This window comes from Mobula birostris, chromosome 13 (assembly GCF_030028105.1).
Source record: "Mobula birostris isolate sMobBir1 chromosome 13, sMobBir1.hap1, whole genome shotgun sequence".
Taxonomy (NCBI): Eukaryota; Metazoa; Chordata; class Chondrichthyes; order Myliobatiformes; family Myliobatidae; genus Mobula; species Mobula birostris.
In genome coordinates, this window is record NC_092382.1 from 14541601 (window position 1) to 14555798 (window position 14198).

The 14198-nt window shown below is 43.9% G+C and overlaps 1 protein-coding gene across 12 annotated transcripts in view; it reads left to right on the top strand.

Moving 5' to 3' along the window:
* The window catches only part of LOC140208415 (NACHT, LRR and PYD domains-containing protein 3-like), an 89196-nt gene that overhangs the window by 54461 nt on the left and 20537 nt on the right, over positions 1-14198 (top strand). For 7 of the 12 annotated variants that reach the window (XR_011888765.1, XM_072277090.1, XM_072277082.1 and 4 more), the window contains 3 exons: positions 5512-6659; positions 9981-10072; positions 11827-11993. Coding sequence is in view for 11 of the 12 variants with exons in the window: in XM_072277090.1 (XP_072133191.1) it covers positions 10063-10072; positions 11827-11993 (177 nt within the window). In the remaining variant the exon portion in view is untranslated. Of the gene's footprint in view, positions 1-5511; positions 6660-9980; positions 10335-11826; positions 11994-14198 lie in introns of all 12 variants that reach the window. The other 5 variants (XM_072277089.1, XM_072277085.1, XM_072277087.1 and 2 more) reach the window with 5 other exon arrangements.

Below are 14198 nucleotides of genomic sequence, written 5' to 3' on the forward strand. Positions count from 1 at the left end.
TGTTATAATTTGATTTTAACTATTCCACATAAGTACAGGAGCTCCCATACTGTAAAGTGAGTAGATGTACTGATCTATTTGAGAAATGTGTTCCTTCATCAGTACGTTGATGTCCCAAAAGAGGTAGTGTGCTTAATCTCCCATGAGGGAATGAGACAGGACACGTCTGACAGAAGTCTGTGTAAGGGAACCCTTTGCATCTGGTGATCACAATACCATTAGATTCAAAGGAAGTGTGGAAAACGACAGCTCTGCTCCATGGGTTGAGATTTTAAATTGCAGAAAATCCAATTTTGACGGTATCAGAAAGGATCTCACAAGTGTGGATTGGGATAGGCTATATTCTGGCAAATGTATATTTGGTAAGTGGGAGACCTAGAAAGATAAAATTTGTAGAGTTCTAAGTATTTATGTGCCTGTCGGAATAAAAGGTACATATACAAGTTTTGGGGAACTTTGATTTTAAAGAGGTATTGAGACTCTGGTAAAGCAAAATAACATACGAGGTGTATAAAAACAACAGGAATTCTGCAGATGCTGGAAATTCAAGCAACACACATCAAAGTTGCTGGTGAACGCAGCAGGCCAGGCAGCATCTATACGAGATGTATAGCAGGTGTAGAGAAGTCGGAAAAATGACATACTTATGGAGTCAGGGAAATGCAGGATAACACTTATGAAATAAACCAGGAACATTATAGGGTGTCAGTAGGTTGTCCTAGCAGACAAGGTGAAGAAGAATCCTAAGGCATTTTACGGATATTTTAAAAGCAGAAGGATTGCAGGGGACACAATTGATCCTCTGGATTATCAGATTGGTAATCTTTGTGTGGAGCCAAAAGCGATAGAGGAGTTCTAATGTGGATTTTTGCATCTGTGTTCACTCGGGAAAAAGGGGCATGTAAGCTGTAGAAGTGAGACCATGGATATTATACAGTTTACGGACATGGAGGTGTTTGCTGACTTTAGGCAAATTAGAGTGGATAAAGCCCCAGCGCCTGACCAGCGCCTCAGATACCGAGGGAGGCAAGTGCAGGAATTGCAGGGATGAAACCAATATTTTCAAATTATACTTCGCAATAGGAGAGCTACCACAGGATTGGGGGATTGCTAATTTTGTTCTGCTGTTTACGAAAGGCTCTAAAATTAAACCAGGAAATTACAGACCGGTGCGCTGACAAAACAGTGCAAAGTCATGGAAGGACCGGGATAATGAATATTTGCATAAACAGGGCTGATTTGGGATACTAGGGCTATTCCACATGAATTGTGTGTCCTAAGAAAATTTTATCTTTCTGTAAGTAATCTTATAGAGTTTTTTCAAAGAAGATTCGATGTATCTTCTGATGCTGATGACACAAAGGTTGGGGGTGTTGTCAATAGTGTGGTGGGCAGTTAGAGGTTACAGCTGGATATTGATAGAATGCAAAACTGTTCTGAGAAGTGGCAGATGGAGTTCAAACCAGTTACATGTGAAGTGGTTCATTTTGATAGGTTAAATATGGTGGCAAAATATAGAATTAACGGTAAGACTCTTGGCAGTGTGGAGGATCAGAGGGATCTTGGGGTTCGAGTCCATAGGACGCCTAAAGCAGCTGTGCAGGTTGACTCTGTGCTTAAGAAAGGCGTACGGTGCATTGGCCTTTATCAATCGTGGAATTGTATTTAGGAGCTGAGAGGTAATGTTGCAGCTATATAAGTCCCTGGTCAGACTCCATTTGGAGTACTGTGCTCAGTTCTGGTCGTCACACTACCGGAAGGATGTGGAAGCCATCGAAAGGGTGCAGAGGAGATTTATAAGGATGTTGCCTGGATTGAGGAGTGTGCCTTATGAGAATAAGTTGAGTGAACTCGTCCTTTTCTCCTTGGAGTGACAGAGGATGAGAGGTGACCCGATAGACGTATTTCAGATGATGAGAGGCATTGATCGTGTGGATAGAACATAGAATAGTACAGCACTATACAGGCCCTTCGGCCCACAGTGCTGTGCCGACCCTCAAACCCTGCATCCCATATAAACCCCCCGCAACTGAAATTCCTCCATATACCTGTCTATTAGTCTCTTAAATTTCACTAGTGTATCTGCCTCCAGCACTCCATGCACCAACAACTCTCTGAGTAAAAAACCTTCCTCTAATATCCTCCTTGAACTTCCCACCCCTTACCTTAAAGCCATGTCCTCTTGTATTGAGCAGTGGTGCCCTGGGGAAGAGGCACTGGCTATCCGCTCTATCTGTTCCTCTTATTATCTTGTACACCTCTATCATGTCTCCTCTCATCCTCCTTCTCTCCAAAGAGTAAAGCCCTAGCTCCCTTAATCTATGATCATAATCCATACTCTCTAAACCAGGCAGCATCCTGGTAAATCTCCTCCGTACCCTTTCCAATGCTTCCACATCCTTCCTATAGTGAGGCGATCATAACTGGACACAATACTCCAAGTGTGGCCTAACCAGAGTATTATAGAGCTGCATCATTACATCGTGACTCTTAAACTCAATTCCTTGATTTATGAAAGCTAACACCCCATAAGCTTTCTTAACTACCCTATCTACCTGTGAGGCAACTTTCAGGGATCTGTGGATATGTACCCCCAGATCCCTCTGCTCCTCCACACTACCAAGTATCCTGCCATTTACTTTGTACTCTGCCTTGGAGTTTGTCCTTCCAAAGTGTACCACCTCACACTTCTCCGGGTTGAACTCCATCTGCCAGTTCTCAGCCCATTTCTGCATCTTATCAATGTCTCTCTGCAATCTTTGACAATCCTCTACACTATCTACAACACCACCAACCTTTGTGTCATCTGCAAACTTACCAATCCACCCTTCTACCCCCACATCCAGGTCGTTAATAAAAATCACAAGAAGTAGAGGTCCCAGAACCGATCCTTGTGGGACACCACTAGTCACAACCCACCAATCTGAATGTACTCCCTCCACTACGACCCTCTGCCTTCTGCAGGCAAGCCAATTCTGAATCCACTTGGCCAAACTTCCCTGGATCCCATGCCTTCAGACTTTCTGAATAAGCCTACTGTGTGGAACCTTGTCAAATGCCTTAATAAAATCCATGTAGATCACATCCACAGCACTACCCTCATCTATGTGCCTGGTCACCTCCTCAAAGAACTCTATCAGGCTTGTTAGACACGATCTGCCCTTCACAAAGCCATGCTGACTGTCCCTGATCAGACCATGATTCTCTAAATGCCCAGAGATCCTATCTCTAAGAATATTTTCCAACAGCTTTCCCACCACAGACGTAAGGCTCACTGGTCTATAATTACTCAGACTATCCTTACTACCTTTTTTGAACAAGGGGACGACATTCGCCTCCCTCCAATCCTCCGGTACCATTCCTGTTGACAACGAGGACTTAAAGATCCTAGCCAGAGGCTCGGCAATCTCTTCCCTCGCCTTGTGGAGCAGCCTGGGGAATATTCCATCAGGCCCCGGGGACCTATCTGTCCTAATGTAATAACAACTGCAATACCTCCTCTCCCTTAATATCAACATGCTCCAGAACATCAACCTTACCGTCATCAAATTCCCTCTCATTGGTGAATACCAAAGAGAAGTATTCATTGAGGACCTCACTCAATAGTCAGAGGCTCTTTCCCAGGGCTGAAATGGTTGCCACAAGAGGACACAGGTTTAAGGTGCTGGGGAGTAGGTACAGAGGAGATGTCAGGGGTAAGTTTTTTACTCAGAGAGTGCTGAGTGCGTGGAATGGGCTGCCGGCAATGGTGGTGGAGGCGGATACGATAGGGTCTTTTATGAGACTTTTGGATAAGTATATGGGGCTTAGAAAATTAGAGGGCTATAGGTAAACCTAGTAATTTCTACAGTAGGGACATGTTTGGCACAACTTTGTGGGCTGAAGGTCCGGTATTGTGCTGTTGGTTTTCTATGTTTCTATGAATGTTACCAGGAAAGTGAATAAAGGCAAGGAACTAGATGTTATTTACATCGACTTTAGCAAGGCAGCTGACAGGGTCCCTTTTGGGATATTGGTTAATAAAGTTCATTCGCCTGGCATTCAAGGTGACGTAGTACATTGTAGTAGACATTGATGTTGTGGGAGAAGGCAGACAGTCACAACAGATGGTTGCCTCTCTGATTGAAAGCCTGTGACTGGTGGAATATCGCAGGGATCGGTGCTGATATCCGTTGTTTGTCAAATTTGCTGACTACACCAAGATTTGGGGTGTATTTGACAGCAAAGAATACTATCAGAGCTTGCAGTAGGATCTGCATCAGGTGGGAAAATGAGCTAAAAATGGCAGAAGGAATTTGTTGCAGGCCTGCGAGCTGTTGCACTTTGGTAGGATCAGGCAAGGTAGATCTTACAAAGTGCACGGTAGGGCACTGAGGAGTGCGGTAGAACAAAGGCCTCTGGGAACGCAGGTTCATAAGTCATTGAAAGTGGCTGCACACCTAGATAAGGTAGTAAGGAAATCTTTGGCACATTGGTGTTAATAAATTAAAGTATTCAGTAGAGGAGATTGCATGCTATGTAGAAGGTGTGTAAGATGTTTGTGAGGCCTAATTTGGAGTACTGTATGCAGTTTATGTCACCTATCTACAGTAAAGATGTAAGTGAGGTTGACAGAGTACAGCGAAAATTTATACGGATGTTGCCGTTATTGGTGGACCTGAGTTATAAGGGAAGCTTGAATAGATTATGACTTTGTTCCTTGGAACGCAGATTTGGATTACAAGTATACCATGACGAGTATAGATGGGGTAGGGTGTTGGGGAGAATGAGGGTTAGGTCAGGGGATAGTGGGGAGTGAGTCTCCTATTTTTAATCAGCACACAATTCCCTCCCTGGCTCATTTTTGATCAGTATGTCACTCCCTCCCAGGCGGCCATTCTGACAACAGTTCTTACTTAATTTCTTGCATCAGTCCCTGAGTAACACCCATTTTCAATCAGCCCAGCACTCCACCCCCCCCCCCAGTAGATCTTCTGGCCATTTGGAACAGATGACTTTTAAGAGAAACAAATTGAACAAGTATTTCCGACGGGGTGTGGATCAACATCCACTGCTTGTGAAATGATACCTGCTGTTAACTGTGGGCGAGGGGGATTCTTGTGACAACAGTCGTCCGGATAGAAATACAATAATCTATTAATGATAGATTTAGTACATGAATGTTAGTAAATTCCCCTGAATCGAGAAGTGCTGAGAAATCTCTGACTAGATGCATTCCAGTTCAGTGTATATATATCTAGCCGAACGTGTTTGGTTTAATTTCAGCAAAAAGAGGCGGGTTCCTGTACCTGACGTTCGAGCTGAAACTCTACCTACCCCAGACAGTCCTGTTTACACATGGGACGGAGATCAGACCCTCCCAGAACCCAGACTGGATCAAATTCGCAGCCTGGGACTCACTGAGCCAAACAGAGAAACTCCGCCCCACTGGTTGCGATGAAAGAAAAATGAGAGATCGACACGGAAATGCGGACAGAAAGGTTAACGCAGCCTGTTTGTTTTCCTCTTTAGGGTTGTTACATTGATCCCGCTCCCGCCTCCTCCCGCTGTCAGACCCGTCCTGGGCCGGTGAGAGTTAGTGTGACCCGGACTGCGGCAGTCCCGCTCTACCCCGGCTCAGCCGGCCCTGTCCATCTGTAATGAGCGACGGACACATCACAGCCGAGTGGCCTCGGGAGCAGCAGATCAGACTCAACTCTCCGTACAGGGTGAGAACACCGGTGCAGGAACATTGTCGGTCACCCGGGATGTCAGACTGATTTCCTGGGACAACACTGAACGCCGTCCAGTTACAACATCAGAGTTAGGTGTTTTGTATGATTCTGCACAACTATTTAGCGTTTACAGCGAGGGTCAGCTTTGGTCGGGATCGGGAGTGAATTTAGTGGCAGAAGGGAGTCCTGAGGTGATCATGTTAACAAGTCAATTACTGTCCAAATGGATTAAGAGAAACAACGTCGTTCCCGTCAACCAGAAATACTCTCCAGGGTGGTTTCTACTGAGTGCGAGCAGAAGGCGTCTTTCATTCCGGTAGTGACATGAAATGTCCCATGGAGCAGTGATCCGTCACTGATCTCTCTCAAACAAGAGAAAATCAGCAGATGCCGGAAATCCGAGCAACACAAACAAAATGCTGGAGGAAGTCTACAGGCCGGGCAGCATCTATGGAAAAAAGAACAGTCAGCTTGGAGGCTAGAGGTAATGTTCTTTACATTGCGTCAGTGGTTCTATCGCTGTTCCCTGTAGCGGAAAGGGTTAAACTTTCTTCACGCTTGAATGACAGTGTTTTGCCGAACTGGTTTGGATTTGATTTCAGCGGAACGGCCGCTTCCTGTTCTGAGGAATGTGCCGGGCAGGACAGGCAGCTGCCTGCACACAGACCTTGAGCACCGAGTCTCACAGAACAACAACAAGCTGCACCTTCGAAATCAGTCAATCATCTGCCCGCTTCCCCTTTCCATTCCAGTCCTGATGAGGGGACTCGGTCCGCAACGCAGACTGTTTACACCCATCCATAGAGCTGCCTGACCTGCTGAGTTCCTCCAGTGTTGTGTCTGTTGCCATGGTTACGAAAGATCCGTGTGGGGCAGCAGGTGGGGCTATTTATGAAAAAACGATACACCGTATCCACAGTCTCAGAACATTCTTGGGGAGTTAAGGTGAGAATAATTCAGCTTCTGATATTTATTTTGGATCTTTATTTCCAAACAACCAGTTATCTGTGCATTGGATCAGCGGACAAGGAGATTGTTGGGTTTTTAAGCCACTTCTGGCTGTGGTGCTTTTTGTGTTCCTACTGTTTCCTGTTTGCACGACTGACATTTTCCACAGGTTAGGTAAAGATTAAGAACAATGGCCACCAGTTTCAAAGCAAGAGTGTGAGATCTGTACAGCGAACACCTATTCCGTTTCCAGAATTTCCTATTTCAGACGAATGCATCTGTTGTTCCTGCGTCGATTGTGGGTGTTTTGAACTCCACTCCTCGATGGCCAGTTGAAGCAAAGACTGATTCTGTTGAAGGCCAAGATTTTTGATAAACAACGGGTTCGAAGTGTTACAGGGATGCACATGGGGGAATACGGAATGAAATTTTAGATCAGATCAGTTCTGATCTCATTATCTGCAGCAACAGTTTTGAGTGGCCGGTCCAGTTATGTGTTTTGTTGTGTTGACTGGAAAAACTCTGACAATTTAATTAATGTAAGCTTACTAGTATGTGAAGGGAGATATGATTTTATTTATATAGTTGAACTGAACACAAGCAGTTTGCTTGATTTAATGATTTGCATTTAACTTTGTGCGTTAAATGTGTGCCCCAGCTGCGTTAGGGTGTCGAACTTTTGACTTATTCGGTCAGCTGGCCAGTATGGTACGGGACAGCAGAACGTGCTCCCCGTTCCCTGTTCCTGACTCTATGGTCTCCTCATCTACCGCACGCACCTCCCACCGTCCCACTACATGTGGCCAAAGTACTTGAGCTGTTCAAGCCTCCTTATCAGCAGTCGGGCTGTACTTCTTCAAGTGTTGACTTGTTGGATCTTCTTGCTGTCAAATGAACTCATAGCACTTTCCTCCAGCATCCAAGTTCAAAGGCGTCGATTCTTTTGTGTTCAGCCTCACTAATAGTCCAGCTCTCACAGCCACACATCACAACTGGAAATAACTTCCTTGACTATATGGACTTCGGAGACAATGTTATATCTCCGATCTTCAGTATTTTATACTGAATGTTATATCTCCGATCTTCAGAAATTTCCATTGCTTCCCGTCCCAGAAGTAAGAACTATTTAATTTCGTGGCTGCTTTTATCATCTATCGAAAACTTGGAACCGACAAAATTTGTACTGATTCCACTTCCTTTCCACTTATTACCATTCAGTTGATAGGGTTGGCCAATAGTTTTGATATTGAACAACCAGTGAACTTTTCCACTTACTTCCTTCACTTTCATTAATCCTCCTCACTTTCAGCCATTAGAGTAGTATCACCAGCATATCTGAGGTTGTTGATCCGGCAATTTTTATTCCAACACTTACAGTCCTCGAGACCAGCATTCCTCATGATGTGTTCAGCTCATAGATTAAATAAGTAGGGTGACAGCATGTAGCCTTGTCGCTCTCCTTTCCCAATGTTGAACCAGTTTGTTGTTCCGTGTCCAGTTCAAACTGTTGCTTCTTGATCTTCGTACAGGTTTCTCATAAGGCAGATCAGATGTCCAGGTATCCCTATTTCTTTAAGGATTTGCCACAGTTTATTATGGTCCACACTGTCGAAGGCTTTAGAGTAGTCAATAAAACACAGATAAATACTTTTCTGGAATTCTCTCGATTTCTCTATTATCTAGTGTAAGTTAGCAATTTTGTCTCTGGTGCCTCTGCCTCTTCTAAAACCAGCTTGTACATCTGGCAGTTCTCATTACGTAGATTGCTGGAGTCTTGCTTGCATGATCTTTAGCATTACCTTGCTGGCATGTGAGATTAGTGAAACTGTTCGGTAATTTGAAAATTCCTTTACATTTCCCTTCTTGGGAATTGGGATATAAACTGTTTTTTTTCCCCAGACTACAGGCCATTGTTAGGTTTACCAGATCTGCTGTCAAATTGCATGCAACACTTTTACAGCGTCACCTTTTAAAGTTTTAAACGATTGAACTGGACTGCTGTCACATCCTGCAGCCTCACTATCGCCCATCCAACTTCACTTTCCAGAATGTCCAGCTCTAGATCAACGAGGGAGTCACTGCAGGTGTCTTTGCTGTTGGGATATTTCCTGCACAATTCTTCTGTGCATTCCTGCCATCTCTTTTTGATGTCTTCTGCTTCTGTATGGTGCTTCCCTTTTTTATCTTTTCCTGTACTCATTTTTGCATGAAATGTTCCTTTGATTTCTCTAATCTTCTTGAATAGATTTCTTGTTTTTATCCAATTCTTTTGGCTTCTTCAGCTTCTTTGCTTCGCTCCTTTAAGTAAGTTTCCGTATCTTTCCTTGCTATCTTCTTGGACTTTGTGTTCAGTTGGAGGTATTTGTTCCGATCTCCATTGGCCTTCTCTTCTTCACTTCTCTTCACTGCTCAGCCTACGCAGAAAGCCAGTTTGCTTTCCTGGTTTTCTTTGTGTTTGCAATATTTTTTGGCACCTCTTGTATAATGCTCCTGACTTCTTTCCACAGTTCTTTTGGCTTTTTCTCTACCAGCTTTAATCCATGAATCTGTTCTTCACCTCCACGGCATATTCTTGAGGGATACTATCAACATCAAACTTCTGGTACGTTGCTTTTCCTGGCGTTCTTCAGTTTCATTCTGAATATTGCTCATGGTCTGAGATTGTCATAGAACAGAGGGACCGAAGAGTTTAAGTCCATAGTTCACTCAATACGGCAACACGGTGGTGAAGAGGTGTTTACCACACCATACTTCAACAGTCAGAGTATTGAGAGCAGGAGTTGGGACATAATGTTTTTTTTAATTGAAATACAGTGAGCCGCGCTGCCCGTTAATTCCCCCGATTTGATCCTAGTCTTGTCAAAGGACAATTTACTATGAAGAATTAACCTTCCCAGCAGTACCTCTTCAGACTGTGGGGTGAAACCGGAGCAGCTGGAGGAAACCCGTGTGATCACAGTGAGAACCTGCAAACTCTGACAGTCATCGGTGGAAATTGCAGCCGGGTCATTCGAACTGTAAAGAGTTGTGTTAACCACTATGGTGCCATTGTGTAAGTCGTTGGTGAGACTGTGTTTGCAGTACAAAGTATAGTTCTACCCTCTATATGTTTGAAAAGGCTTGGTTAAAGTTGAAAGAGTGCAGAGAAGACTTGCGAATGTGTTGTCAGGGCGAGAAGGCCTCAGTGCTGGGGAGAGGATGGCGACTCTATATCTTTGCTCCCTGGAATGTAGGAGACTGAGCAGCAACCTGACAAAAGTGTTTTAAATTATGAAGGGCAGAGTAACTGACTCAATTTTTTTTATTTGTGTAATTAAGATTATCGCCAGCAGGAGGTGCTTTCTTCCACCCAGACAGCACACAAGCAGCCGACAATCAACCAACGTCAGTCAGAGTCAGAATGGACACAGGTATGTTCACTGGGCTCTTTCTCATTAAAACTCTGTCCTGTGGTACACGTGTAGTCAGCTCATCAATAGTTCAGAGGAATAAACCTGGGCGCTAAAGGGGCACAGCAAAACTGCCATTATTGATCCTACTGGTAAAGCGACCTTCAGCACTGGAACAATTCACCAGGTCCAGCGCAGGGACCTAACAACGGGAATGGTCGAATCACTCTGCTCACCGTGCAAATCTTCACCTGAGTGAAAGGGGAAGGAGCTCCTGAATAAGGTGGGTATGGGTGACACTCAGACAGCGGGCAATGTATCTGTCCAGGGAACAAATAGAATTTCTGTCAGTATTTGGTACATCCTGATGTGGGAAACGCCTCCAACAGCCATTGAGAGAAACAGATGTTGTTTTCTCTTTTGGAAGGCAAGTGGTGAATTCCCCCCGGATTATCAGGTTGTTGCTCAATGGAGGTGAAGGGAGTTCCCGGTGTCTGTTTTCTGTGGCTGAGTTAAGGAACATTTTATTGTGGGAGAATGGGCTGGGTGCGGGAGACAATGAACAGGAGAAATTTTAAACAGGGAATCTGAGTGGGCTACTGAGGCAATGAATGTCCTTGGTGAATAAGATTAAAGTAAAACAAGAGAGTTAGTAGAGAGGGCAATGCACACAATGCTGGAGGAACAGCAGGTCAGGCAGCATCTATAGAGGGAAATTAACAATCGACATTTTGGTTTGAGGAATGTTAAGCTGGGACTTTGTACATTGATTTCAAATTTGTCCTGGTCACACAAAGTAGAGTCAGGACTGGAGGAGCATTCTTCTGGGTGAAGGTCTGTGACCAGTAGTGCCCGCATGAATCCGTATATATACTTTGTAAAAGCACATAGGTGGACTGATCCATCGAGTTACAGAGTTTGCAGAGTTGAGTAAATTTGGGACTGTTGTCAAAGTGTTCATCATCCAATTAGAAATATGAACAGAGAGACACCAGGTAGAGTTAATTCGGGCAAATGTGAGGAGTTGCAATTTGGGAGGTCAAGTGCGTGAGCGATTTATGCAGTGAATGCTGGGACATTTAGGAAGGCTGATGTACGGACTGGTCTTGTGATGGATGTGCATAGCTCCCTGAAAATGGCAACACAATTGGTAGCATGCTAATGACGGGTTGATGTGTGAGTCAGTATTTTTTAAAGTTGTGCTGTAACTGGATGAACGTTGGTTAAGAGACAATTTCAGTATTGTGCACAAATCTGGTAGCCACATCATGAGAATGATTTGGAAGTTCTGGAGAGGGTGCAGATGAGTTTCACCATGATTACAGAATATAATCAGTTACTGTACCCAGATTACAGAATATTGGCTGCCAGGAGAGGTCAATCAAGCTTGGATTTCTTTCCTTGGAATGTCGGAGACTGAGGCCTTATCTCAGAGAATTCATAAATTTACGAGAAGCACAGTAGAGTTCGATAGTCTGTGACTCGGTGCGAACATCAAGCACGGCAGTGAATAGCTTTAAGGTTAGAGGGTACAGTTTAAGGGGGATTTAGGATGCAGGTTTTTGCACAGAGAGATATCAGTGTCTGGAATGAGCTGCCAAGGGAGGGACTGGAAACAGATACTCAGGAGCATCTGAGAGGCATTTGAACTCATGAGTAGGCCGGGAACGGAGGGATATTGACCATGTTCCTGAAGATGGGATTGGTTTAAATTGGCATCGTGTCCGCATACGCATGGTACAGTCTACTGTTTTATGTTCTATGATTGACTACAGATCTGAACTCTGCAATCTCCGTCTTCCTGTCAAATTGTGAGGATCACCAACTGTTCCAGTTGACGAGATTCTACATGGAGCGACTGGAGCAGGCGATTGAGGAGGGAGTGGAGGGAGTCGGCTTCATGTTAATGGGCGAGGATCACTTCACTGGGCAAGAGTATCACGTAAGTGGTAGGAACATAGACTGATTGTAGATTCTACTGAATCTATCACAGATCGACAGAACCGGTGTAACAGCACCTCTGGGCTATGAAAATCCTACAATGCTTCTGGTTAACATCAAGAAAAGTGTTTTTGTTTGCAGAAACCCTGAACGTTTATTCACCAGTAGAAGCCTCTGACCATTTTTCAGAATACATTCACATTTAGACAGGCTAGGATACAGACAATGATTGATGGGTGAATTTAGTGGCGTGGCACTTGACAGACATTGCAAGTAGACAGAGGACAACTTCACAGCGCTCAGTCTGACATCACATCATGTTCCCAATGCTCGACCTTAATGGGCATTCACCAGTCTCTCTTGATAGTGACTTAATTCTCAGCTCATTTCTCGAGTCTAGATTCGACCCCATCATCAATTGAACAGGCAGTACTGAATATTGTCTCTCTTTTCAACTACTGACCCTCTTGCATTTGATCAAATATCCCAACATGCCTCATGGTTCAGTTACCTTCTATTCCTTGTGACAGTTCCATTTGGAGCCTGTAATTACCACAGCATATACTGTTAACACTGGGAACTGCAAAATCATACAATTGAAAATAGGTCAAGCATCTGCAGCTAACACAGGATTACCAAGAAATGCCTTTCTAATAGTCCTCTTGTTACTGGGACACATTCATCTATTGCTCATCAGACTGAATTTTAGTGAAGAGCCACACATTATCGCTCACCCTAACGTTCCACACGGAACAGCTGACAATTTCAATCCGAACTTCCTTCTCTGCATTACTACCATTTGACTTTGGTGTCTCTAACGTGCACAAAAGTCCTGCAATTGCTGTCTGCTCCTCACTGCCAGTTCCCAGCTGTAGGCTGACAGTGGACCCATCATGGAGCCTGGCAGCTAATTGTGAACCTGCTGCGGTCACCAGAGTTTACCCCAGTGACCCTGTCATAGTTTGACTTAGTCACAGTCATCGAACTCTACAGTACAGCAACAGGCTCTTCGGCCCATCAAGGTCACACTGACCTATTACATACTTAGTTGCATTGATCTGCACACCAACTAGAAACATCCATACCATTCTCATTCATGTACTTATCCAAATTGTTTTTAAATGTTCAAATCAAATGCACATACATCACTTCCGATGGCAGCTCGTTCCATACTCTCACCAGCCTCTGAGTGAAGTTCTCCCTTAAATTTTCTTTCATCTTTCATCCTTAATCCATGACCTCTAGTCCCAGTCTCACCCAAACTGAGTAATAGATGCCTGTTTGCATCTACCTTCTCTATACCTTTTATAAACTTTTATACCGCTATCACAACTCTCCTAGTCGTCCTACACTCTATGGCAGTCCTAACCTATTCAAACTTTCTCTATATCTCAGGCCCTCAAGTCCTGACAACACCCTGTAATTTTTTCTCTGCTCGTTCAATCTTACTGATATACTTCCAAGAGGTAGATGCACACATTCTCCCAATTAGCCTCTGCAACATCAATTTCGACATAATATCCCAACTTCTGTATTCAATACTTTAATTTATGAAGGCCAATATCCTAAAAGTTTTAGCAGGACATCTACCTTTGACAACACTTTTAAGCAATTTTGGATCTGTAAGGTATTGGCAAGTTGATAGTGCCTGGAGGTTTATGGCAGGGAGTTTCTGCCTTTTGCCGCCTGCTATCGGGGATTCGGGAGTCGATCAACTCGGGACTTTGAGACTATTTTTTACTGTGCCCATGGTCTGTTCTTTATCAAATTATGGTATTGCTTTGCACTGCTGTAACTATATGTTATAGTAATGTGGTTCTGTCAGTGTTAGTCTTTGGTCTGTCCTGTTTTCTGTGATATCACTCTGGAGAAACATTGTATCATTTCTTAATGCATGTATGCATTTCTAAATGACAATAAAAGAGGACTGAGTGTTCTCATAATCTAATCTGTAATCCCTGATACCTTGTTACCACACCGCTCAATGCCCAACCAGTGAATATCTTAATGCTATCGTGGTTTGTCTTCAAATAGTGTAACACCTCACACTTGTCTTCATTGAATCCTATCTGCCGATCTCCATTTCACCTTTTTCCAGCTGTTCCAGGTCCCGCTGCAAGCTCTGATAAAATTTCTCACCATTACTACCTTGATGTCATCCACAGATTTACTGACCCTGTTTACCACATTGTCATCCAGAGCATTT